The following is a 26,748-nucleotide window of genomic DNA, read 5'->3' on the forward strand; positions in this document are numbered from 1 at the left end:
TTTGGGCAGTAGTCCTCCAGCTGCAGTCACAAGCAAGGAGCCTTGCCCACCCAAATGAGAAGAAAGTTATCCATGAAAGCAAGAACTACTTTTTTGCAGGTATTTTTCTAGTATTGTTCAAAAAGTACTGTACTGCACTGCACTGTATCCCACCACATGTCTGTTACAAACTCTGAGCAAAAAGGATCTGATAACCCAGAGACTGGAGATTCCTCTTTTCCTCATTTTCTTGAAGAAGTTTCTTTTTGCCCTACTTAGTTTTGTGCTGCATGTTCAAAAAATATCTCCAAAACAAAATAGTCTGTTGTGACAATACGCTAACTCGATAACAAGTCTGGAATTTAATTAAAATCTCTTATTTCAGTTCTTCTATGTACAAGCTAGCAATCCTTGAACTTTTCATGAACTAAAAGGCTTTTTTGAGGAGTCTGGCAGTTTGATAGAGGAAAGAACAGAGATCAGTAAACCTGAGAAGTGCAATGGCATCACGGTTCTTGCTGCTATCTTCAGTTCTTTAAGGGGAGACAAGAAAAGGGACTTGACCAACAGTGAGAGACAACACTCATTTTTGCTGTGTCCCTTGGTGGCAATGCAGTAATTGTTTCTTTTCTTGCCCTTTTTTTTTAATCCCTAATGGACTACCCTGTTTTTCTTCTTCATCCCCATAGGGAAAAGTATTTCTTATCCTTTCTGTTTTATTTCCATTTGCCTCAGAAAAGGAACCCTTCTTAGAAGAGGAAACCACAGCAAAACTCTTTGTCCTAATGTGCATCGAGCACGGTTCCACGTTTATAGATGAGATTTAGCTGTGCTTCTGTTATGTGCTTTAATTAAGCCAAAGTGCAAAGTCCCAGCATACCCAATAGAAACCTTTGGCTTGGAAGCGTGACTGGAGCCATCAAGGGAAACAAGGAATTCAGTGGAACGAGGTAGTCAGTGCACTAATTAGTGTCCAACAGCTGCATCAGAGGTTTGAAAAAGGTAATATTAAGCCTGCAGCTGAAAGGCCATGAGATGTTCTTTCCTTCATGCTCAGCCACATGTACCTGTACCTCGCTGTGTTCACAGCAGGACTCGAGGGGGTGAGGTCAATTGGATGAGGGAGTTGATCTGGCTGACAACTAACCCTAAGGGAAAGGACAGGAAAATCCAATACAAGCAGTATGTCTCTGGGATGAGGAGGAGGGAGCGGCTGGTTGTAAAACTACACCCAGGTATATGGAAAATAACATTTAAAAGATCTGATCTATGATTATTTAATGCTGTGCATCGGCAGAATATCCGGTTAGCAGAGAATAAATTCACTCCAGATTTCTCCTGTCTCAGTCCACCAGAAAATTTGTATTTTTAAGTTCCCAAACTCAAACACAAACATGTTTCTTCGAAGGGTGAAGTCTGCTTGGAATTCATAATACGTGTTCTTGTATTCTGAGTTCTGATATTTATTTTAACTTTCTGGAGAACCAGAAGAAAAAGGTTCATTTATCAAATGATTTGGTGCATTTCAGTGGGGGGAAAGCTGCTTCCATAGGTGTGTCTGTCTGCTGCTGTTAGGAGGAGAAGGGCAGCAGGTCTCAAAACCCAGGGAGTTTTGTCTGTTTATACTAGAGGTCTCAATTAGGTCAGTGTACCTTGGTTGCCGAAACAGGCTGCAATGAGATTTCCAAGCTGACATTACTAAAATGCTGTAACAGAAAGAAAAATTATCTGACTTGTGAACTGAAATGAGGCTTTTGATAGCAGCAGAACTAGAATACATCCTATTCATCAGTGACATTCAGATGGGCCACTGCGTAAAACACATGTCAGCATCACTGATTAGACATCTGCCAGAGAAAGGCAAACAAACCTCATAGGAGAAGACATTCTTCAATCAGCAGGGCTCATAACACTCCCCGTGGAAGCTGCTCCATTACAAACAGCTCTGTTTCCTCCACAGAAGGTGTGGTGGAAACATCTCATTTCTATTTAGCTAATCAGACAATCATTTCTTTGCAAACTGGAGAGTGGTATAAAACACTCAGAATGAGGTCTTTAAGAAGTTATACATTTGCTTGGACAGTTTTTAATTTTAGGCCTCTGAGTCTTGTTACTGTCCAGCCAGAGCTTGCTAGCACTTAGGGAGTGCCAGTTTCCTTAGTGTTTGAAGTGACAGCTACATGAACTCTGGCATTTTAAAAACATGATGTCTGCTAGGCACGTCTCAAAAGTTGTATGTGTTTGTTAAGCCCATAAATCTGCATGTTCACTTGCTGCGTTACAGTTTTAAATCCAGATTCCAACATTTGCTTCTTTTTGCCAAAAAAATTGTATATGCCAGTGGTTAGTATTTCACTGTAAATTTATTATAACTGGAAGAACTCATGCAGTGTAACACTCTCAGACAGAGGGGGTGTCTACATTGCAACCCGGAGGTGTGACTGCGAATTGAGCAGACAGCAGAGCTAGCTTTCATCTGGCTTGCTGGGTACTGATAATGGTGCAGTCATGGCAGCAGAAGGCTGAATAGCTCACTGAGAGCCGCGTGCCTTGCTGTGGTCTCCAAGCGCTCTAAGGCTGCTAGTTTCAAGCCAGGTTGGAGGGCTTTCATGAGCTGCAGTCCCTTTGGTTTTCTGACATGGATAGAGAAACGGACAAGGAGACTATGTTAGATACTTTTTAAAGAAATTATGCCAATGGCTATTACAGCTGTCAGATGAACGAGTCTGGAGTTTCAAAAAAAAGGTCAGAAACAAAGAGTTCTTTTACCCACTTTTCCTTAGACCTAGGCTCTTCAAGGATAAGAGCAAGTTCCTCTTGCAGGTTAATAAATGGCTGAAATAAAAGGTATTCAAAAATCCATGTGAAAATGAACAGAGGAAAGGTCCCCCAAGGACTGTGAGAACCAAAACAGATGCAAACTCCTGGCCAAGAAGTTTCCAAGCCACAGACTGGCATAATATGGAAAATATATACAGAAAATATCGCATTGTAACACCTGGTTCTTTCCCTAAGCATCCACAAGGCACTATCAGAGAGTGGCTGTGGGCAAGATGCACTTCTGGTCTGATCCAATATGGCCATAGTTTCATTCTTGTGAAAAAGCTAGAAGAACCATTCTTCATTTCCCCAGTGGAGAGGAAATACCCACACGGAGTTGTCTCAAGGAGTTGTTCCTGGAGCTGTGCTCCTTAAGCAGGCTCAAAAACTATTTAGGAAATAGAACTGGGTCTCATTGCTGTTTGTCCTCTCAAAGTATCAGCTCTGGGATTCACAGTGGTCTAAAGAGCAAACATGATCTTAGAGTTAGGAGAAGACAACCACCGTGCTCACCGCCCTGCAGTGTAAATGCACAGTGCCCCCACGTCGTGAATCGCTGATGCTGTTTTGGCTGCCCAGTCCCTAGCAGAGTGCAGCAGAACTGCAAAAGGGAAAGGCAACAAGCATATGGGAGAAAAGTCCATTGAGGGCAGTAAAAGACAAGGATGTATTGAACTTTCACGCATGGAAGCAGTCAGTGGAAAAGGTACTTTGACTGAAAAGAAATTACTAAGTGTGTTGGGGGTGGAGAGGATAAGGAGATACAGCAGAAGTGTGTAAAATCAAAAATGCTACAGAGAAAGTAGATAGTGAAAGCTTAGATCTGTTGCAAGGACAAGGAGAAAAGGAAGTCAAACCTACTGCTTTGGGGACAGGGTGCAAAACAGAGATAAATATTTCCAAGCCTCAGTGTCTCTTGCTGAGCCCATCTGAGAAGAGGTGTTTCAAGTCTGCTTTGGAAGAGGGGAGTAAGGGAGCAACTGGAGGCTCTGAGATGTCTCAGGATCTGCTGGATGATAAGCTGGGAGGAGGCAGGAGGTACAAGAGATGCCCCTGGGGCCATAACAACTTGTGCGAATGACTGTTTACTCTCGTCCACCCCATGGGAGAGGGCCAAGCAAGCTCAGAACAACCAAAAGGAGGCAGCTTCTCACCCAGGGTGTAATTAGAACATTGGGTGTCACTGCCACAGCATGGAGTGGAGGCCAAAATATAAAAACGGTTCAAGAAGGAATAAAAATCTTCAGTGGCTATTAAGCCCTGTGGTGGGGACTCAGCCTCAAGCTCCAGGAGTCCACAAGACATGAAGTGCCACAATCAGATGGTCTACCAGGAAGGATAACTCTACGCTTACTCCATTGCTTATATTCTTTCCTCAGACACCTATAGACCACTGCAAAGGTACATCTTGGGTAGGGTGGCCTTTCAGTCTGACCTTTCTGACAGTTTTATGTCACACCCTTATGTAGTTCACTCCCTGAACAGACTGGCTTCCTCCATATGTATTTTTTAATTTCTAGCGAACAACTTGCCAGTGAGATGAAGTGACAATGAATCATTGAAATAATGGCAATCTACAAGAGTGGCAGATCTGGGATCAAATAAGATATATTTTTTAAGTTGGCTGAACAAGCAATTATTTCCTGGAGCACAGTAGGAACAGGGTGAGTGCTGCTCTATTAGCTCTAGAGCACAACATCTGCAATACTGAATATTTAATAGGAAACATGTTTGCCAGAGTGGATCAGACCAGTGCTCTATTGTCTTCATCAGTAGCTATTCCCAGAGGCTTCACAGGAAGGCACAAGACATCCCATAATAGACCACTAGGAAATAATTTATCCATAAGAAAACCATCTACTTAACTCATTTTAGTTAATGATGTCCTCCCTACTTTGAAGGCTGATACCTTTTCCACTTTGGACCTCTTATTATGCATATAAATTCCTAACCCTGCAGAGCGGTTGGCCTCAGTAATACTTCCTGGCAGAAAGTTCCACAGGTTAATTATGTGTTAATTATTTCCCAAGTTCCCTTTAAAAAACCTGCGTCCAAGTCAAAGAAAATCCTCACCTCCCCTTGGTTTCAGTAGACTCAGGGGCTCTCAGACCTTGGCAGTTGGGGGTGGCATTGACAAGGTGGTAAGGAATCCAGCTATGCATGTAGTTTGCGTTAAATGGAGCATACTCCAGCTGCCCCCATTTTTGATAGAGATCTGAGAGCTGCAGAGATTTAAGGTTCCCCACAGTGATCCATCATGACTTGAGATGCAAACAGAGCTGTATTCTGGGATGTGCAGCTCCCTGTGGAGCATTTTTCCACATCAACAAAGAAGCCATTGAGTGTGTGTGTGTGCACGTAGCAGATGGGGAAGTAGGTGAGCAGGAGTGAGCCACAACACACACACTGATGTCTTCCAGAAGTATTAAGTAAACTTCTTCTATCTCATGATTGAAGTAAATTGCTAAATGCTTGCTGTGTCTGATGTGAACATACTGAGATGTGGCTTCGATCCAGTCCTCCACATGGGTTGGTTTCACACCACACCTAGTCTGACCCAGCCGTGTACTGCTCCCAAGAGCAGTGGCCTGGCTCTCCCTCTCCTGCCCATCATCATCCATTTCCAGTGCTTTCTTTGTGCTGGCACTGTGCGGCCACACACAAACACATCGGCTCATCAAGTAACCTGAGCATCAGGTCAGGAGCTGGCCCCGGTCATGCTCCATGGTTAGTGTGATGGGAGACATGGGCTGGGAGCACACAGCTGGTGGTCTCATGGTGGCTCGCAGACAGAAGGAGCAGAGACTGGTGTTAGCCCATGCTTCCCCTGCCTTCAGCAGCCCTGCCTTCTCCCTCGTGTTGATGCCACTGCTCCTGAAGTTATGCAGTAAGTCAGATGAAGAACCTGATCCAACCGAAAGCTAAGATGACCATAAACCAGGAAAATACCCAAAGATACGCTGCGATGGCAGTCATTTCCTCACCCAGCTCAGTGTGCAGTCTGCAAACACCACTGCTGGTGCTGCGGGAGATGCAGGAATACAGCGCTGGGAGGGCAGGGAAGCAAGGTTGGATGTCAATCTACACAGTGGTTAGCTTACAGGGACTGAAAAATCATAATATTTTTCATCTTTTAGTCCTTACATTTGGGAAGCTCTAAACGTGCTTCTGACATAGCCAGCAGCCTTGGGTTTGCACAGCACATTGCACACATAGAATCATAGAATGGTTTGGGTTGGAAGGGACCTTTAAAGGTCATCTAGTCCAACCCCCTTGCAACGGGCAGGGACATCTTCAACTAGATCAGGTTGCTCAGAGCCCCATCTAGCCTGGATGCCAGTCCGTAAGTGAGGCTGAGTGCTCCCCAGCATATGCGGTGTTAATCCCACAGGCACTCCCTGGTCGAAGGGGCAGGATGCGAAGGGGAATGTGAGATCCAGCAGAAGTCCAGATAAAGGGATCCTTGCAAAGAAAATAAAATAAACAGCACAGGGGGTTTCAGGGACATGAAATCAGAAGAGGACAAGGTGAGGCAGAAGCAGATTTGTGTTCTGGGGTACACAAGCTTTATCACAAGAGCTCTGAAACATAGGTTCACTGGGTCCCCCCCTCTGGGGACAGTAGCTGCTAGAACATGGCGGGAGGTGACACTGTATAGACTGGAGCCTCTAACCCAGATCTGAGAGACTAGACAGATGCAATGTCCCTGCTAGACAGGATTGACATTTTTTTGCAGACCAGAACACCAAAGCTATTAGCCATGCTTAATGTCACCAGTGTTTCAGTCTTATCTTAATGGATAGGAGAGCCCTATTTTTAGAATCAGTCAAGAATCTAAGAAGATCAGCTCAAAAAACAGTTTCCTCCAGCATTCAGATTACATTGCTCTGCCTTTGAGGAAAGAGAATAAACCCAGACACCACAATTTCAAAATAGAAACAAATGAACAGAGATATTTTAGGATATAATTTTCACAGGTCACGGAGTGCTTGATGGATGTGGCTGAACGCGTGCTAGCATCAGAACTGCTGGCTCCTGACCCAGTAGCCATTTCCTTCCATATTTCCAGATGCAGAATATTTTTTTCCATAGTCTTAGTGCTACATTAAGGAAGGCAGCACGACGACAAGGACAGCTGGCTGGGAACCTACTGGAGCTTTCCTAGGGAAAGAAGCAAGGACAAATTTACCCGTTCCAGCTTCAAGGACAAAGGGACAAAGTCTGAAACTTGGCCTTCATTCTTTCCTTGTGTAAATGTTGGGTTTTTCTACCAGGCTAAAAATTATGGCATCTAAATACTTGGGGGAGAACAGTCATTAAGAACATTATAGCACTTCTGCTACACCTTGGCATTAGTAGTGACTGCATTGTTTTCTTTAGAAGCTTCTGAGTGGCAGAAAAGTGGATATAAAAAAGAAGAAATAGTTAGAAATTGTACAATATTCAAGCAGACTGTAATAATGTTAAATACTATTTTAAAGCCCCTAAACTACTTTAAAAACAACAAAAAAGGGACTGATTTATAACCTGCTTCACAGCTGAAGGGTGGAGTCCAGTAGGAGTATTTGCCTTTGGATATGCTAGTAAAATAACAAACCTATATTAATCCAGCCTTGAACATAACTGCCAACATTTTGAGTGTATCTGTCTGTTAACAGTATAGCAAAGCAGTCAAAACAGACTTTGTTTTAAAAAGGAATAAAAAGATGAAGGCACCTCTAGGACAGAAGTCAGTTATTCATTATAATGCTTTTTGCAGCAGTGCTTTGCATCAGAAGCTGTGGAGCTAGTTGTTTTCTTTGCTTTGTCATCAGATGGCTTGACGAGCAAGTCGTATATGAGCAAGTTATATACACACGTATGTAGTGTGTATACATATATATATATACACTAAAGATTAAATTGGTAAACTTTTTTACCTGGGGAAGAAGAATGAAGTGTAGATGCTCCAATGCATGAAAAATCATATTTTGGTCTTGGTTCAGGGGCACAGTGGTAGAATAAGGTCACTTACCATGTACCCTCTTTTGACCAGCTTACCCCAATGTCATTAGCTAATGTAACTTAGCTAATTAGCTAAGTAGCTATCTGTCTTCAGAGTCATTGGATTTAATAAGCATGTTTGAAATACTACATGGTGGGGCACAATCACCATAGGGCAGGAAGAGAAAAAGGGCGAAGAGTTACCTAGTACCAGGAGCTCCCATGTTACTCTGCCCCGAGGGAAGACGTGAACTGCAGGAATAACGTGGCTGTAAGTGACAGAATGGCTTGGCGACGTCTCTCTGCGAAACTCAGCTGATCAGATCACAGTGCTAACAGGCTTGCTCAAAATTGCTAACAGCTTGGCGATTATTCACACCACACAGACTATTACAGAGACTGAGCTGAGATGTCTCTTATGGAAACCATTATAGAGCAAACCGTTGGGCCCTATCTTCTCTGTGTTAATGAACAGAGCTTGACTGAGTCAGAAAAAGGTTCCCCTTTTCACAAGAGCAAAGAATGTGGCCCCCCTGCTTTGAACTCTCCAAACGTGCCAAAACTGTCACCTTCGAGGGCTGAGTGATCAAGGTTTGCTCTTTGCATCCAAAATGATTCTTTCGGCAAGTCCTTGAACACAGGTAAAGTAAAATAAAGTAATTGAAACATTCCAAACCATACTTAAAAGAAAACTAAATAATAAAGACGACAGACTATCAGCAAGAGAAAGGATTGTGCTTGATTCTTGGTGCCAAAGTCTTCCTTAGTGAGAAGTTTAACTTTTGCCTGTTTGGCATGTAGTTGCAGACAGTGCAACGGAGCCTCAGGCCTGCCCCACCACCAATGCCTGGCAGCTCACACAAGACATTGGGTAGGAGGAAAACACCTTTCCTGTGGTGCCCTGGGGTCTTGTAGAGCCACATTGCTTATTGCCTCCACCATTGCTACTCATTCGTGAATAAATAATAGCATCCAAAGATATCAGTGATAGTTTTTCACTGTCCAGGATGCTCTACAAACATGAGTGAAGAAACTTTCCCTGCTCAAGGTAACTTCAAACACAAAAAGCAGAAATCTAAAGGCATAAACACGTGCAACTATAAAATAAAAATATGTTTTATAACAAACAGCTGACCTATACACCTGTTCCAAAAAGGCCTTGTTGGACATCCCTCACTGTCCATGGCAGAATAGCTACATTTTGGGTTGAAGATGACTGCTATCACCATGCTTTTGCTTTCATTCATAGTACAGAGAAGCAGCCCTCCACCTCGGCACCATTCTTCAGTCAGCTTTCTGCTGGTACATCCAGGCTGAAGTCAGAATGCCACTGGCACCCCAGCTAGCTAGCTCAGACAGTTCTAAAATGACAGCTTTCATTTTGATGAGGAAAGCTTGTAATTATGTGATAACTCATGCGTGACTTGCATCCCTGGCTGCTCTTCTCACATAAACCAAAAAACGTGCTGGTGAGCTCCCGACAAGATTGAAGCCAATGAAACTCTCACCATCAGCATCAAAGAATCAGGATTTCAATCCATGCACTAGCTCAGTCTGTATCCTTGTCTGGGCAAATCACTTAATGAACCATTTAACGATTTATTGCTCTTGGGAGAGTTACTTATTTCCCTCTGTGTTTGTTTTCTCCTCTGACAGGGATAACACTCAGAGCTTTATAAACCATAATTAGCAAGTTTCGAAGGCACTTTGAGATCTTCAGGTAAGAGCATGCTACAGCTGCATGGTGTATTTATTCTTAACACTGCAGGGCAGTGGTCCCTGACCAAGGAGCTGCAAAGCTGTAGCTTACAGAAATAGGTTGCAAGTCCAGTGGAAGTGCAAATGGCAAATTACTGCTCACAAGCCGAAACGGTGACATGAACCCAGAAGTGGTATTGGGAGTGAGGTCACAAATCTGGTAGTGAAACCAGAAGACGGGTCCATCAGCTTTGCTAGTTCCAGAACGGCTTAAAAAAGCATGCTTTGTACTGATAAATATGTTTCCACTCAAGGCTAAAATGCAAAGTCTCACAGACCTGCTTTTCTGTTGAGCTCTCCCTCAAGAACAACAACAGAAAGTTCCACCCATGCCAGTGATCTACTCAATTAGATTTTACTTCAATATGTGTTAAGAGATTGGAACAAGATTTTAAACAAATGTTTACCCCCAAAAAAGCCTTAACAGACTCAAACCTATATTCGCCATGGGTATACATAATCTGAATAATCATAATAATAAAAAACCTCTGGGACATACTGTGAACCTCAGATTGGCTACAAGCTCTACTGCGTGGAAAACTTCCCAGCAGGTGGTTGTAATCCTGCTAGAAAGGATCAGGGCTGGATCAGCAGCACCTTGGGAAGTTAGGTGCCCATCTCTTATTGGATTTACACTGTGATAATCTAAGCACAAAACTGTTGCTTCTTGGGTTACTTCATTAAAAAGCTGAAATTTTGGTTCACGATGCCATGTCTAATCTAAGCACTTGGCTTGCAGTCAGTTTATTTTCTGAGTTTATCATCAGTAAATGACCATTGTCTTCAATTCTTACAAAGCTTACTGGTTCTTCCTGGGCATTGGACTCTCTCTTCTTCCTAAAAAGCATATTTAATTTTTCAGGAACATTACATTCTGGGAAATGTTTTTCAAAGGGCAATAAAAAAAAATCCCCCCCCCAAAGGGTTTTCATTTGTCAAATATAATTTATGCCCACGTAAGATTCATTCCTTAAAATAAATATTGAAACCTCAGAGAAAACCTTTGTGCAGGATTTATAAAGGAAAAAAGTGCCGTGTAAATGGGAGCGGTGGTTCGCTGCAGCCTGAGCCCCGCTGGCATCCTCGGCGAGCAGAGCAGCAGACCGGGGTTTTTACTGGCCTCTGTTGTGTCTGTTGAACTGTTGCTCCGTCTTTAGTGAAATCTCAAGCAACAGAAATCCTCTATTAAAACCACCTGCGCGGCTTTGTCAGCCGAGCTCCGTGCTGTCAAGTAACTTAGCTTCTTAAGCCAATACAAGTCATTAAGAAGAAGGTGAATTAGAGATTTAGACGTTGCCGATAGTAACTATCTCTGATCAATTGATATCTTCCTCTGATAAAGCGCTGCTCCACAGCCGACCCCCTCCTCTGCCTCGTCTGCGCGGACCCCGACCACTGGATCTAATTACGGGTGAGGAACACCAGGCCCTCGTCAGCGCTGAAAGGCCATCAGTAGGCCTATCCATTAATAACTCTCCTGTGCGCTGTACATTGTAATTGTCAGACTGCAATTTACAGTAATCCTCCAATGCAAAAACTTAAATAGCTGCAGCTGATTTGAAATTCATACAACCAGTTGAAAGAGAGAAAAACAAGATGCACGGGTTAAAAGGCCAAATTGTGCAAGTGTGTGCGCTGAGTGACAGACATTTTAGTACTAGCCTGGGACCATATTTTAAAAGGTCACTGAAAACTTTTGGCTTGGGCCCTCTGACAAACAATGAACTTTCCATATATTTATTTGCCATCTCTTTGTTTTTACAGCAAGCAGAATAAATGAGTTAAATGACGTTGTGCGGGTCTGCACATTGTCAGCACAGGTTATAAGTCATTATTAAACTCCATCAAATCAGACCAAACCCGGTCTAGGCAATGAGACTAAAAGTTATTTGCATTCCTTCTGTCATAAAAAATCATATCCCCTTACCCAAGACTTTCGTTTCTTTATTAAATGCAGCCACAAGAGTATTTCAGGTCTGGCAATGTGAGCTCAGGAAAACCTACTCTGTATAACTCAGTGTAACAGCTTAGAACCGATTCCACTAAAATGTCCCAGTTGAGTGTATCTGGGCACTCAATCAAGACACACATATTACTTTTAAATAAGATTAGCCTTTATATTTTGCTGCTTAAGTTAAAACTTTTCATGTCATTCTCTCATTTTATGTAAACTCCAACATAATTCTGTTTTAGAGAATACTTCAAACAAATTAAAACCCTCAACTCGAACGTGTCTAGCAAAACTTGCCTAATGGCATAGCAAGCTGTTTGGTGACACTAAAACACTTTTAAATAAGATGAATTTTCCCTGCGTTGCCCTGGCTTTGTAATTACTGCTGCTGAACAGCATACGCCTTTGGTTACAATGGCAAAAGCAGCGGCTTGCGCTCTGAAACTTATTTGACAAATAACTTACAAGTGACCTGCAACATCTGTTTAAAAAATCGTCCTTTGGTATCTGCCTCAAGTCGAGTTCAGCATTAATTATGAAATGCAAACATATCATCTGGGGCCAAGGGCAGCTTTTACACATACACAAGGCACGGCACGGGGAGGGGGGCGGGCTGCAAACGCCTTCCTTACGCCAGTCAAGTGGAAAGAAAATGTTTAAGTAAACCTCCATCCGAGCTACCAGCTTGCGACGTCATGCTAGTGAGATCCAGCTATGCTCAACAGTGGTGCTGATTCCAGCGGTGCTGAGCTCCCGGGCACTCGGGGAAGCACGAGCCATGGTAGCCTGGAGAGGTGGATGGTGATGACCAGCACCTTCAGCAACGCTGGACATCAGCTGGAGCAGTGGGAGCGCAGCACCTCCGAAACCCAGCCCTGGGCCTCGCTCATTTGGAAGGTGACACCAATGGCTACAGAGGTGCCTCAGTCACGGCAAACCCACCAGAGCTGCAAACACCTATGTGAAAAGCAAAGGGCTCTACACCCCAAAGAACATGGGCGATAGGCTTTAATAAAACTAATCACAGCCCAGTTTACACTCAAAAAATCCTATAGTGATGGAGAAGATGTGTTCTTCAGTCCCTAAGTTTTAAAACCTCTACCAGCCCTACCTCTAGGTAGTTTACTGCTGTGCTGCTTGGTGTAATGTCAGCTCAGGATGAGATTCAGCTTGTAGTACAAAAGCAGATGGAAGAGTGAAATAGAGCACTTCTCTCTTCTTCAGAGAAGGGAAACGTTTTTTCAAGGTCTTATAAGTCTTTTTTATGTGGAAGTCAGTAAAGAATAAAAATAAGAAATTCCGATCCTATGTAATCCTGAATTACATTATTTTGGATCTGATTTAAAAACTATCCAGCAAGGTTTGATTCAAATAACATGTGCAGTACAGATATCCCTTCACATCAATAAATATTAATAGTATAACTATTGTATATAAACTTTTAGAGAACTATTTCATTATTGCAATCAAAATAAACTGCTTCTAACCTATATGGAAGCACATGTAAAATACAGTTGACAATACCGAAACCATTGATTTCTACAGCTTTAAAAGGTATTTGCTTGTAAGAGATCAAAGACAGATCTAAAAGTTTACTTCTGCAGATCTCTTTTCTCTTCTTTTCTGCTTTTTGCATTTACCTTCTTATACATGAACTTAATCAGCAACCAAGCTCAGCCATCAAGTGATAACATTTCTGCAGCTAATTGTGGCATATTGGAGTCTAGTAAGAAATATTATTAAACTGTCCTATAATTCATGTTTTGTGTGAAAAACTGGGACTTGAAAAACACCTGCCCAAACAATTCATAAACACACTGCACAGCAAATACCTATGGTAATTCACTGGATTTACAACCGTCATGTTATATTAAACATACAGTACCAAAATTTATCACCCATTACACAGATTCCTGTTTTAATAATATCTTGTACTTGTACAATAGCACCTTCTCTCCCAAAGGGTCCCGAAGCACTTTAAAATCATACATACAGGAATTGCTTCATTCGCTGTGGAAATACAGCTGCCTCTGGGGTGGAGCGGGGGTTAGGGGAGGAGAGTAATTGTGCACAGCGGTTATAAACACTGACAGTCGAGAGAGATGGTTGGGGACGGGGAGCGGAGAAAATTATACCAAAGTCTCAGGAGCATAATATAAAAGGCATAACCCCAGTTGCAGGGCGAGGGAGGTGCGTAGGCAGCCGTGGCAGGACATGCGGTGATTTGGGGTATCCTTGTGGAGCCATCACCGGTGAGCAGTCCCAACCGTAGGGCCATGCGGCAGCCTTTGGCTCCGACCCTCAGGCAGCGGGTCAGGGAACGGGATGAGCTTCCCCATGGTGCAGCCCCTGGCTGCTGAGGGAGTCGAGCCGAAGGCTCGAAGGCTCCATCTCCAGTATTGTCATGCTGCATTGCTCAGATTCCCCAAAGATAACCCCAGCTGCGCTTCCAGAAAACCACGGGACAATGGGAACCCACTGACCAGATACCTCTGTGGTGGGCAACAGCGTGAAAGTATTCAAAAATAATGCAACATTAGAGAAAAATCAGGCAGATGTGTGGATTTATGGCTGGGCCATTGACCCAGTTAGAACTTGGCCATCAAAGACTGCTGTTACCTACACCACTGAAAAATGTGCTCCTCAGCTGACTGCAATCGCAGCTTCATCGGCTTCTTCATACTTGCCATAATTGCCAAAGTAGTCTCCTGTGGCTTCACGTCAGCCCCAAATCTCTCCAGCCTGGTCTCACTCAGGACCTTCTCAGAACCTCTTTGATCACAGTGAGGAATCATCTTCTGAACATCAGGTTAGATTTAGCTTTACAAGAAAATCACTCAAAAGCTTAAAACTGTTCCTGGAAAATCACCACCGATGGGCTTACTCCTGCCTATTAGACTTCAACCAGACAACTGAAACCCTAAGCTGCAATTGCTTCTCTCTAGTTTAAGACATGCTACCTTGGTGAAGGCTCAGGGCAGAGATGCTTTTTCAAAAAAGACAGAAGACTCTGCCAATGAGCAAACGTAGGTCTTAATGTGAGCAATCACAAGGTGAAAAGCAGCAGGGTATTGTAAGCCGAGTGATGCCAGAGGCCACAACTACAGTCTTACCTCTAACAAACAGCAAAACCAGTTTCCCACCTGTCAAACACAACCCTACTGTGCCTGCTGTCTGTGGCGTGGCTGGCACAAAAAACTGTACCTTAACTGGTGGCACAGCAGACAGACCACGGCCCTTCTCACCACAAGCCTGCTTTTGATGCAAGGCAGAGTTTTCACTATTGCAGTTAAGACATGGAGTCCTCACGGGGGTGACAGGCAAAGAGTCACAAGCTCTAAACTGTTGCAGGAGGAGGCTACGTTCAGGGCAAGATGGCCTCTGGACCGCAGGACTTGTTTTGGACCTCAGGGGACTAAGCTCAGGGATACTCGAGGCTTAAAGTTTATTGGAAGTGGCAAAAACTGCTAAGTGACTTCTGCAGTACCTGGTGGCCAAGCTCAACTTCTGCTTCTTGTAAGGCCCTCCTTCAGTTGGTCGCTTTTTCTCAGTCCCTCCCACGTGTCCCACTGCCACCTTAAAACCTGATGCTGGAATAAGCGAACTTTGGCTCTGCCCATTTCCACTATTGCCCAGCCCTCCTCCACGGTGCTCACCCCTTTCTGGGCAGCTGATTTAAGAGCCGAGTTGCCCAAGTCTGTTCCCTTTCCTCTCAGTATTTGAGGTGCCTCTGAATCTCGGCATTTCTTCTGAAATATTTCCAGCCTACAACTTTCTCTATTTGTTGATATATCTCAGGTATTTATGCAGGTCCCCCATCACTCCTTCCCTCAGTCACTGCAGTTTCTGGGATTTTCTGACACACATGAACACACCATATCCTATACAAAAAGCAGCTGCTATATATCTAGCATAGATTATATACTCATGTTTAGTTTAGTTCCAGCAGCCCATGTGCTATAGGCTCTCTTGCAATTTATTTAGCTGCTGCATTAAGTAACCCTTCACCTTAGCTAAACTGCCAATAAACCAACATAACATTATAAGAATCTTCCACACAGGTTGCTGTGTGGTTATTTTATCTAATTTAGTGCTTGCAACCAAACATTAAGTAAAATAAGGAGTACCCTTGCAATGCACATGCACAAGGATGTGTGCTTGATTCAGGTCTGCAAGGCGGGTCGGGAAAGTCTGAATTGCCCTCTCCTCTGCCTCGCTGTACCTGCTGGGGACAGTGGCACTCTTGGGCCGTTCAGCCCCGCACGGCAGGCAGTGCTTGGGGCTCAGTGCAGGAACCCTTCTAGCTGATGGATTCCACAGAAAAGGCAACATTTTAAAGACCAGCAAAGGCATTTGGTCCAGGAAAAAAACAGTTACTACATCTTCCGACAGATCCCTTCCTATCTCCACCACCAGCAACTTCAACACCATTGTTGAGGCAGAGTCCTGGGAACTTTTGCCCTTGTTTTAAGGGAGCCTTTTGCTGGCACGGCCCCCCGTAGCAGTCAGTTGGCCAGACAGGGAGTACGGCTGCCCATGCCATGCTTGTTTGTATAATGAGATCTCTTTTGCCTGGAGCACATGTACTATGTGAAGTTGGGAGAAAGGTGATGAGTGTTGCTGGCAGGAACATAATGCTCTGCTATTCCAGCTAGAATCACCCTGAAAGCAAGAATTTCTTAGCTTAAAATCAGTGCTGCAAAATACTATTAATTGCTATAGATGTGTGAGAGTAGGGCAGATGTTAGCTATCAAGATATTGAGGCTTGACTGAATGCAGGGAGAGTTTTGTTCTGACACCAGGGTCTTGCCTAAATTCAGGTGACTGGAGAGTAAATACACAAGAGCAAAAATGGCTGGTGTAGGCAGCTGTGGTATAGGAACATGGAAGCAGATGTCTATGCTTAATGATATCTGTGTTCACTGGCGCTTGGGCTAATGCTAGCAGTTGTGCAACAGGCAACTTGTACAACCATAGCGCTGCTCCTCTATGTTACTTAGATTCTCATTTATAAAACAAATTTAAAAACCTTACCCTAAAATTGATGGCAAAGTGCCACTCAAGTACTTCTGTGAAAACTGCTTTCTTAAAGGAATATATAGTTGAAGACTGGACCGGTGATCCTGCAGTCCCCTCCTGTAGATCAGTGCTTCAGAGTTAGGTAAGTGAAGTCTGCAAGCTTAGCATCATTTTATTACAAATGCTGGAACAGCCGCAACAGTTCATACGCACTCCCTTGCTTCAGGCCAAGTGGCAGTAAAGAGGGGATCATCCTCACCTCGGCAAGAGATGAGTGTGACCCTGGAGTAACTAGTGCTTCACGGGCCGCGGCACAGCTAGAGGAAATCTCCTCTTCTCTTTGCCCCATCACTCTCCCTGAACACGCATTTCCAGCTCCAGGCTACAGTGTGGGATCCATCTCATCAGCTGAGTGCAGCCCTGGGCGGGGAGAAAGGGGCCTCTCTTGTATTCGTTACTCACCTCGTGTTGAAAGGGCGATCTAAGGGCAGGAAAACCAAATGGTGCCCTGCGGCTGCTGACCTGGCTCCACTGGAAGCAGAAGAAATGGGTGGGAGTCAGCCCAGATGCAGCTGTCTGCAGAGAGCATGCCTGAAGTTAGCTCAGTGTCCTAGATGTTAATAAAAGCTGTGAGGAAGATTGCCCTCCTTCCTCCCCTCTAAATCTTGCCCACCTGGCAAAAGAAAACGGAGCAAGCAGTTGGATATTCACCACAATAGGTGGGCTATCTCAAAAGCAGGTAGCTGGCAAACATGCCACCCTTTTTACTTAAGAGCCTCGAAAATACAAGCAAAACAGAAGAGGCTGCCTTTGCACATCACTGCACTTCTCAACTTCTACTTGACGTCTGGCATTTACACTTATTATATCTGAAGGACTTCTGTGTGAAGTTCAAATGCACACAAATTACAGAGCCCAAGTGGATGTCTTCCCAGTGACTTCAGTGGGAACTGGACAGGAATCTAAAACTACAGGAAATTTTCAAGTTAACAGAAGAAAATTACGTCAATTTAAGAGTTAGCATGAGGCTTCCAATAAAATATATATAAAAAAGTAATGTTAAAAAAAAAGAATATAAGCCAGGTAAGTGGAGGTGGTTAAGCTGCAAAGTAAATGATACTGTTTTCATAACATATGGAAGGTCCTTGGTTATTTTACTTGCCAAAATGAAAGTATTGTTCCCATTGTACAATAAGGAAGGACATAATCACAGCTATGAGAAAAATAAAACCCACTTACATGTCAGTACTGCCTGTGTCCACCGACATGGCGATTTCCTCTAAGGAACAGATCCTGCACCTGGGCTCTAGCAGAAGTGTTAAGGGAAGCCCAGCCAAGCACCAAATCTGCTCCTCTGATTCTGGACTTGAAGTTATGATTAGCTTTGTTACTACCTCTTTTCAGGGCAAGCATATTCAGAAACTTGTTCCCCTCAGTTTTCACCCAAATCCCTTTTTCTGTATGGTTTTACTTAAGAAGGATAGCAGCTAACCAAATATATATCTGAGCTCTATTGACGCAATTATGAAACACATTTTCTTATAATGAGAAACCAGTACCTGTAAACTCTTCTTCAGATAGACATAGGGGCACTCTCTTTTCAGTTCCTATGGAGTGGCCACAAAGGATGAAAAGTAACTATCCTGAAAATTTGTGTCTTGATGTTATAGCTTTACTGAAGCTAATTATTCCTCTTTTTAAGTCAAGCCAAATGTTCCTTCGGGGGCACAAGAACCCAGTCGTTGCTGCATTCTGAGCAGCTTAAATTTAAAAAACTGAAAGGATCGTTATTTTATGTTATGTGATTTCAACACCATTGCTAATAAGCTGTAGTCAAAATCTACAGTAAGTAGGTGATGCTCCCATACTGGCAAAAAATGCAATCCCCTGCCTTTGTAGCAGAACTTTTATTGATTTTACGCTATGACTTTCTGGAGAACTCTGGATGCTTCACATTACTGCCCAGCAAGGGACGGACCACTCCCTTTGAGACTCAAGTTTGCATGGCCATCCCTCATCTCATTCCTCCACAATTAACAGGAAAATAATGGCATCTTCAACTTTTTTTTTAATTATTATTTTCAGGCCTATTTTCCCACATAAAATTTGGGGAAAGAAAGTTTTCCTATTTGACCCACTAGCTAGAACTTGGGGGCTGGAGCTTAAAGGGCCTTACCTACCAGTGCCATCAGTGTCAGGGTGGAACCTAGGGAGGGGGGAAAAAAAGAGCTCAAAGCCACAGAAGATCCACAAGGATCCTCAGCTGAGAATTGCTTGCTTCATTACAGCTGAGACAAGGAACAAACTGACACCATTGACAGACTTAGGTGATTCGTCCCTCCTCCAAGTCCCAGAAACAGGTACCACCATGCCTATCAGCAGTTCAGCAGGCTTGTCTCCATAACCTAAGACAAAACGTGTAGTACAAGTTGTCCCCTGCAGATGCCAAGACTGCTGCATTGGGAAGTTTTCGAAAAGGAAGACTCCTGATCTTTGACTGGCAGGTCTGTCTCGTCTCCGTAAAACAGACACGACACTGCTGTGCCAGTCAGAACACTCTACAAACATGCTTTTGATATTCAGGATAAATGAAAAACTAACTGAAAAAAATGGAAAAAAAGAATTAAAACCCATGTTATTAACGTTGAGACCATTAGCTAATATTAACATGTTATTCCTAAAAACATGTGCCAAATTGTGCAAACCTGTGCTGCTGAACCCTTGTGCTCTGGGGCCTCCCAGCTCCAAAAGAAATCTTGCAGGTATAATGGTCAACACAGAGATCAAATTGTAGCATATACCCCATCATTTTTAACCCGAGTGTCCCTTAAGAGTCTTCACATAGCTACGAAGACAGTTCATTCATCAGAGGAAGGAGACAAGCAGACTTGTCTTTAAACGAGGTCAAGAAATAATGTTTTCACAAATTTATTTTTTTATTTAGACTGAGACTGAAAAGTAATTTTTCGTAAACTCTAGAAGATTTATGGAAAGATTCAGAGGAACTACAAACAAAAGCAAAAAGACAATACAAGGTGAACAGACCATAACTTTATTGGAGATATACCCAGCTACAATTATTACAAAAAACTATTAAAGGTAATTGTGATCCATAAGGTGCAGATTGCAAACTTCTGCAGCATGATTACAGTATGAATGAATTACATTTTATGTCCCTTAAAGACAGCTGCAGCATGTGATGGTAAATATCGTATTGTCCATCAAATTATATTTGTTATTCATTCTACTTGATTTTAACCATCTTTTCAGCCAAACTATTTACAATAAAAATGCCTGCAATTTCCAATTCTTGTTCACAAACATTTTTCTCTCCAACTTGCTGCTGCAGTAAATTCTGAGTGCATCTACAAAGCAATTAAAGTAGTCTGTGGTTGCCATTCAAATAAAAGAGGGAAAAAAACCCAGGACTTTATTGGATAGAATTTAAGAAATTTAGTTAGCTTTGACAGAAGTTAATTTTAACTGCTAGTGGAGTATACTACAATGACCTCTAGATATTTGCTAACATAATTCAGACTGAGTTACAGTTGATATTTAGATTACATTTCATGGTCATGAACTGTAGTGTTTTAAGTTTTAAACCTAATATGAGAGTAAAGAAATTAACTTCTTGAAAATTAGAGTAATTGGAAAAGGATCAATGTCAGTAATTAAGTACCAAAAATCAAAATCCTTCTCACTTTACTCATGCAATAAATACAGAGATTTCCATGAGAATGTTTTTGTAGGGAACCCCACCCAAAACATACAAACCCAGAATACTGTCAGGTAGAGGCAAGTGTAGCGTCACAGCAGACCACGATGCTATTTGTCATTTTTGGATTACGTGTGCTGCCATGACTAGGATAAAAAGATTTCACTTTCTATACAGATAAATGCACGTCACATAGTTATGTCATATGCAGTAACGTGAACCCCACATTTTCCAGTTTATGGTTCTGTATTTGCTTACAAGGAGGAAAACCCAAACTCTGCAACATACATATAAGCACCAGATCTTCAGGTATGTAAAAGAATGCAGTTCCATTGATGAAAATGACACCACACCAATTTGCACTACCTGAGGATCTGGCACCTCACCCCTGGGCCACCACTATATTCCTCCCCAGGACGGAAACCGGTTCTTGTCCACGTTCTGTACTCTGCAGTCACAACATACGGTTGTGTAATGAGACTTAAAAGTAGTAGGCTTTTTTATGTACGGACTTTAGCAGCATCAAGCTGAACAAACACTTCAGAAGTCGCTACTGGGCACTCAATATTCAGAATGAGCAGAGATTTAGTTGAGGTTGATGAAATTACTGGGGGCTGTCTTCTCACAAAACCTACATTATACGCATAATATGTTGGTTTGTTCAGAGATAATTACTGGAGTGTCAGAGGTCATTCTAATTTTAATTACTTCACATAACAGTAAAATGATGTAGTAAAAAACAACAGCTTTAAAATACAATCAAGAGTTGTGACACATCTTTGTTGTATTTTTCCACATACAGTAAAAATGCCACAGACATTACAAATGACCTATTTAAGTTGTGCAAGTAAATGACACATTGCAGGCATTATAATTATCTTTTTCAAATTCAGTAAATCAGAACAGCAGCAAGGCCAAACCACATTTTTACTCTCTGTTAAGCATTTTTTCCTTGAAATGAGGTAAAGCATGGTACCAAGTGCAATGCTTATTTGTGCTACATGAACAGAACAGCGCAAAAAAAAGCCATAAAAATAAAAACGCAGCATAGTTAGGAGGACTGTTTAAAGTACAGTATAACAGGACTTAGATAAAAAATACAAGGTTCATGCCAACTAACCCCCACACTATTTATGATGAGCCTGTGTGGTTGCTTTTGAAGACGGGTTGCAACAGTCCGCTTACACTTGTGCATATAGCATGTCAAGTGATTTCTATCCCAACCTTCAAATGATCAGATTTAGGTCTTTAATAGCATACACTGTCCAATATCAAAATCATATCAACTGTAGGGTAAAACACACAAGATGTATAACATGGAAACTAATATGAACTTTCTATCTCAAAGGATAAAAAATATTTCAATGAGGTCACACTGGAAAAAATTACGGCATTTAAAACGCATTTAAAAACGCATCAGCAGCAGAAACTACTTTATAGTCAGCCACTACACATTTCAGATTTCCAATTCATAGGCTTTATCTAGTAACAAAGTGATCATTAAACTATTCTGAAACACAGAGCAAGTTCAGTTAATTTTCTTTGCATCAAAACACTCTGTAGCACTTTACTGCTAACAATTACCTGAAACCCCTGAGAATCTATAACCTTGTAACAATCAGTAAGAAATTTTAGGCATTCAGAGACTACCTTACATTTTAGTTTTTCATAATGCAGTTAAAACTACTTAAGACTTTCTAGATGGTCTGATTTTATCTGCTGATTGATGTCTGGCCAGAAACAGAATTGTTAACGTTAGTGATCATGTATTTTCTCTAAGAAACTTCACTCCTACCACAAAGAAAGAGCTATAACTTAAATCGGTGACTTTTTTCTTTTTTTAAACAGCTAACTCAAAGCAATTTACCTTTGAAAATTTAGATTGCATGTTTTTACTGTTCCATCTCATTTACATTTGTTTTACACACATCAAGACTTGCAGGTCTTATACTTCCCTGTTACATTTTCATGACTGAAGTACCAAACAAATGCTAGAATTCTTTATAAGCTAGCATTTTAATTCTCTGTCTGACTACTATAACAATGCTGCTTTCAAATACAAGAATGGTCCTTTTTGTAGAATGAAAAATGACTGGGATAGAAAATACATGAACTTTTGAAAACTGTATTTCAGAAAAGCTTAATGTCTACCCCTTGTCACTAAGGCATTTATTTTATTTTGTTGTTAAGAAAGCAAGAGCTGACAGTTTTTGTTTTGTTTTAGTGTGCATTTGTGAGGAAAGGAATAGGGTTTAAAAGCAGGAAATACAGTATTTATTTGTAATTTAATACATAAGACACAGCATCAAGTTCAAACTATTGTGCTGGAAAATGTTAAAACACCTTGCTCTGCTTTCTCAAACTTCAAGCATAATTAACAGGGCAAAATTGCAGCAAACCTCTACTGATATTGGTGGGAATACGAGACCCACAGCTTTTTTAAAAGGTAAATTAAGAGGTATTATAGTTACAGTGCAAAAAATTAAAATTTCAAGCATAATATATAAACATAGCACCAAAACAGAAAAAAACAATGCATGCAAAAAAAGAAGGAAAAGAAAAGAAAAGAAGAACTGAGGTATTTAAGTGAAGAGTGCCTACAAAAATCTAATTAAAGAAGTATAGGCAAAGCCTAAAAAATAAAGGTATGATTCCGCCCCCCCCCCCCCCAGCAGACCAAAACACCAATGAGCTAGTTTGTCTAAATTAAGGACCTAAATCACAGATGTATCAAAAGTACGGCAGTTATCTCAAACATCAACTTTCATGTTATTTAACAGCACAGCTTTGGTAGGTGAAATATGCATGTAACTCTGAAAAGTTCAGTAAGAAATTTATGTGGAAATATCTCTTAAGTGTAAAGGTGCTCTGTTTGTTAAATACCTAACCAATTGACTATAAAATCTGCAGCATATTTTAGGTGTGATATGTCTAAGGTTATTTCGTTAGAGTGACAGTTTGCACTGTGCAATTATTCGTTACTGTTTCCAGTACTGGAACTATCTAGCTTGCAGGTTTGTGTAAAACTGGAATTTTAGCTCAAGATCATATTTTTGTTATGGTATTAAAAAAACTGGAGACTAACCACCTCCTCAGAATTGTTAAAAATAACCTAATTACATATATATGAATACAATTTCTATTATAATCCCGTAATAAGTCACAGCTATAGTAATGAGTTGTACTGTAAATATAGAGCTGTATCATTGTAAAATGCATAACAAAATGAAGGGAATGTAAAACAGTTTGTTCCAAAAGAGATCAGAAATTAATATTAATGAGGGTTTATTTATTTTTAAGGCAAGAACCTTTTTTTATGCAAGACTGTGTGGCATAAGGAAACTGACGTTTCATTCTACCAGTATGCCAGCCATTTCAGTTAAAATCTGTCCCTAACAAATAAGTGCAATAATGATTGGGAATGCCATCTTAATGTAAAAAGATGACATGGAGAGGGGGGGAGAAAAAAAAAAAAAAAAAAAGAAAAAAAGGAGAATACTGGCACACTTATTCTTTCTTATACCCAATCATCCAGTACAGTTTACCAACTGCTTTATGACTGGCACTAGTGCACAGATTGAAGAATTTCGATTACTATATATAAATCTAGCAACTGCATTAGGCGTAAGCTCCCTGGCCTTCTAACACTAAGCAAAGCTGTACTGACAATAAAAATAAACCAAAAAGACCTGACAACAATTATTCTGAACACTTGCTAAATGTCATCATTAAAGCACTCTCGTGATTAAACAAAGCAGAAGTGAGGAAAGAAGACAAGATTGTGTTTGCGCAAAAAACTATAACTACAATTAGTTCCAAAATTTTATACATGTTAAATGTTTTGTTATCTATTCTGTTATCAAACAAACTTTAAATTCTGTCTTCCAATTTGTTCCTCTCAACATCAACATTTTTAAAAATTTGCTTTATTTGTATGTGGTTTTTTTTCCCCCATTTTATTTATTTTTAAGAGGAGTCTCAGCTGTTTGGGACCTGAGGTTGATTTGCTTTGAGGCTTCGTAGTGCTCTTCTCGCAGCTGCAGATTTGGCAATCCTGTAGCTTCTGCCAACACCTTTAAACTTTCCCTTTCCTACAACTTCCACTGTTACTCTGACCTTTCCATCGTAAGTTCTTTCTGCAGGACTGCAAAAATATACACAATAATTACTTACTGCCTAGGCAAGTTAATGTGAAATAAGAGACCTACATTCTCTTTTCTACAGAAGTTAAAGCAGTATAGTTAAACAGACATCATTACTTTTCTCAGAAAGTTATGCAAGGAAAAAAAATAAAAATCAGTGGACAGGATCATGCTAGCTGCTTAGTGCAAAAGAAATTAAAAATAGTTCGTGACATTTAAAAATCCTTAGTAGTTTATGAAGCACACCTTAAAAACATTCTATGGCAGCGTGTACCAAAGGAAGTGTATTCTTACCTAAATTTGGCTGTCTCTGGCTCCATCTCCAGCAGCTCTCGCACTGGGGAACGGGGCACATTAGCAGAAAATTTTTCTATTTGAACAACAACAACAAAAAAATTAGCTTTGTTCTCTTCACAGCAGATGGCACTTAATTATTAATTTTTTTCTGAAAGCTGACAATACCTATTAATGGCCTCATCATTGGATAGTACACTTGCCAAACCATTTCCAAAGACATTCCACTATCCATATAAATGGCACCAGCAAGGGACTCAAATATATCCCCCATGGCCTTTGGTACTTCAATGTCTTCCTCTTTTTCTTCATCTTCTTCAGATCTTCTGAGCTGTTTGCAATTAAAAAAAGCCGGGGGGTGGGGGGTGGGGGGGGGGTGGGGGGAGAGAAAGGGAGGAGAAAGAGAGAAACAATTGCTTCTTTTAAAATAAAACAAAGATCTTCAGAAACGTAAGCTCTCTCACATCCTATCCTAAGCTGCTTCCTTTAAGTTTTTCATTGACAACTTTCCACAGTGAAATTGTTCTTTTATTCCCCAATGAAACCAAGTTGCTGGATATATCATTTTTCAAATGTGAAAAAAAATCCCAAACACCATTGCGTAAAGAGAACTTATATGCTTTGTGAATTCCTCCTGTAATAATTCTGCAGGATTTCACCATGGGTCTGTTTTTTCCCAATAAGAAACAGACTTGGCTCTATCAGTTAACACTAGAAAGCTACTCATAACAAAGGAAGAGTTCATACATTAGACATCTCCTAGAAGCAGATTTTAAAATCTGTAAATCCAATCTCTGGGTGAAAGTCAGATGTACCTTTCCCTACCTCATTTACCCCAGAAGACAAGCATGAAACAAGCATTAGTAAAATAAGCCATTAATAACCGATAACCAGCAACATCAGACTGAACTAACAGGCACTTAGGTATTTTTTAAATGTAGCAGGCAGTGTTTTCTTCTATGCTACTAATTTAAGACAACAGTCTATTCTCATTATTAAATGAGATAAATTTATAAATTTCAGTATATGACTTAAAGGTCTTGAATTAATCTAACTCTTTACTAAAAATACCTCAAATACAAATAATATACGTTCACCTAAGTCCAAACAGAGTAACCTGAAAAGAAAGTTTTTGACCATTACTCTCCTCTGCCTGACGAGAAATAAGTTTCTGTCAGCCTTTTCCCCCAGCAGCTACCCTCTCACTCCATTTGGCCCCTATTTGGGGTTTAAAACCTAATTCAGCCCTCTTAAGAGTCACCATACTACTTCATAAACTAGTCCCACCCAATACTTCTACCTAAAATAAATCAAAGAAATCAGACCTGATGTGTACACACTCCAAACGGGAATTTTGATGTTAAAAAACAAATTCAACTGTTTTGAATAGTGTATTTCATACCAAGTGCAAACTGAAGTACTTTTGAGTTATACTGAAATAACAGGAGAGAGAAACTAAGAGCTATAAGGCAAGGGACAACAGATGTTTCAGGAGTGAGATTTGAAAAAAGACAAGCAGATGATGTGGAGACACACATAGAAACCAGTCTAGCTGGCATGAACTGCAGAAACAGACTCTTGCATTAACTCCGATGAAATAAGAGTTTCAGTAATTCAGTGCCAGACCAAGATAGGGAGCAGACATAGGGAGAGTGAAACAAGAATTTTATTTGAAACAGCTATCACACCATTTGGTTGCAACTTTGGTGAAAGTTTCTAAGCAATCTTTTTGCATACTAGCAAAAACTGAACAAAGCTAAAAATCACTACTATGAGCGCTTAAAATAAGTTTTTAGCCCTTTCACTCATATTATGAAAAAAAAAAAAGACCGATAACAGAGTTTCATCCTCTGATGTAAAATAATTTATATTATCTAAATTTCAGTGACAAATTTCTTAGTTGATGTTTTCTGAACCTTCCCATAAAACATATAGATTTCACTCTGCAACAGAGTGCAAGGGCTGTAAACACTTATATGTAACTGAAGTATTTTGATTCCCGAGCTTTTAAATTGCATATCAGAAAGAAGAAATGACTAAAGACAATAACAACATGTTTATTTAGTGCTGGAGTATTCTCAGACAG

General features: G+C 41.1%; 1 protein-coding gene across 16 annotated transcripts in view; it reads right to left on the reverse strand.

Annotated features, from left to right (window-relative positions):
• Positions 1–19,542: 19,542 nt before the first annotated feature.
• DICER1 (dicer 1, ribonuclease III) overlaps positions 19,543–26,748 on the reverse strand; it is a 70,029-nt gene continuing 62,823 nt past the window's right edge. For all 16 annotated transcript variants that reach the window (XM_087747624.1, XM_087747618.1, XM_087747617.1 and 13 more), the window contains 3 exons: positions 24,831–24,993; positions 24,663–24,738; positions 19,543–24,370 (listed from right to left, as the gene is read on the reverse strand). In XM_087747624.1, coding sequence (XP_087603750.1) covers positions 24,205–24,370; positions 24,663–24,738; positions 24,831–24,993 — 405 coding nt within the window. In that variant the 3' untranslated portion in view covers positions 19,543–24,204. The remainder of the gene's footprint in view (positions 24,371–24,662; positions 24,739–24,830; positions 24,994–26,748) is intronic.

This window comes from Nipponia nippon, unplaced genomic scaffold, assembly GCF_047370975.1.
Source record: "Nipponia nippon isolate SJK-2023a ecotype South Korea unplaced genomic scaffold, ASM4737097v1 scaffold_11, whole genome shotgun sequence".
NCBI classification, from domain to species: Eukaryota; Metazoa; Chordata; class Aves; order Pelecaniformes; family Threskiornithidae; genus Nipponia; species Nipponia nippon.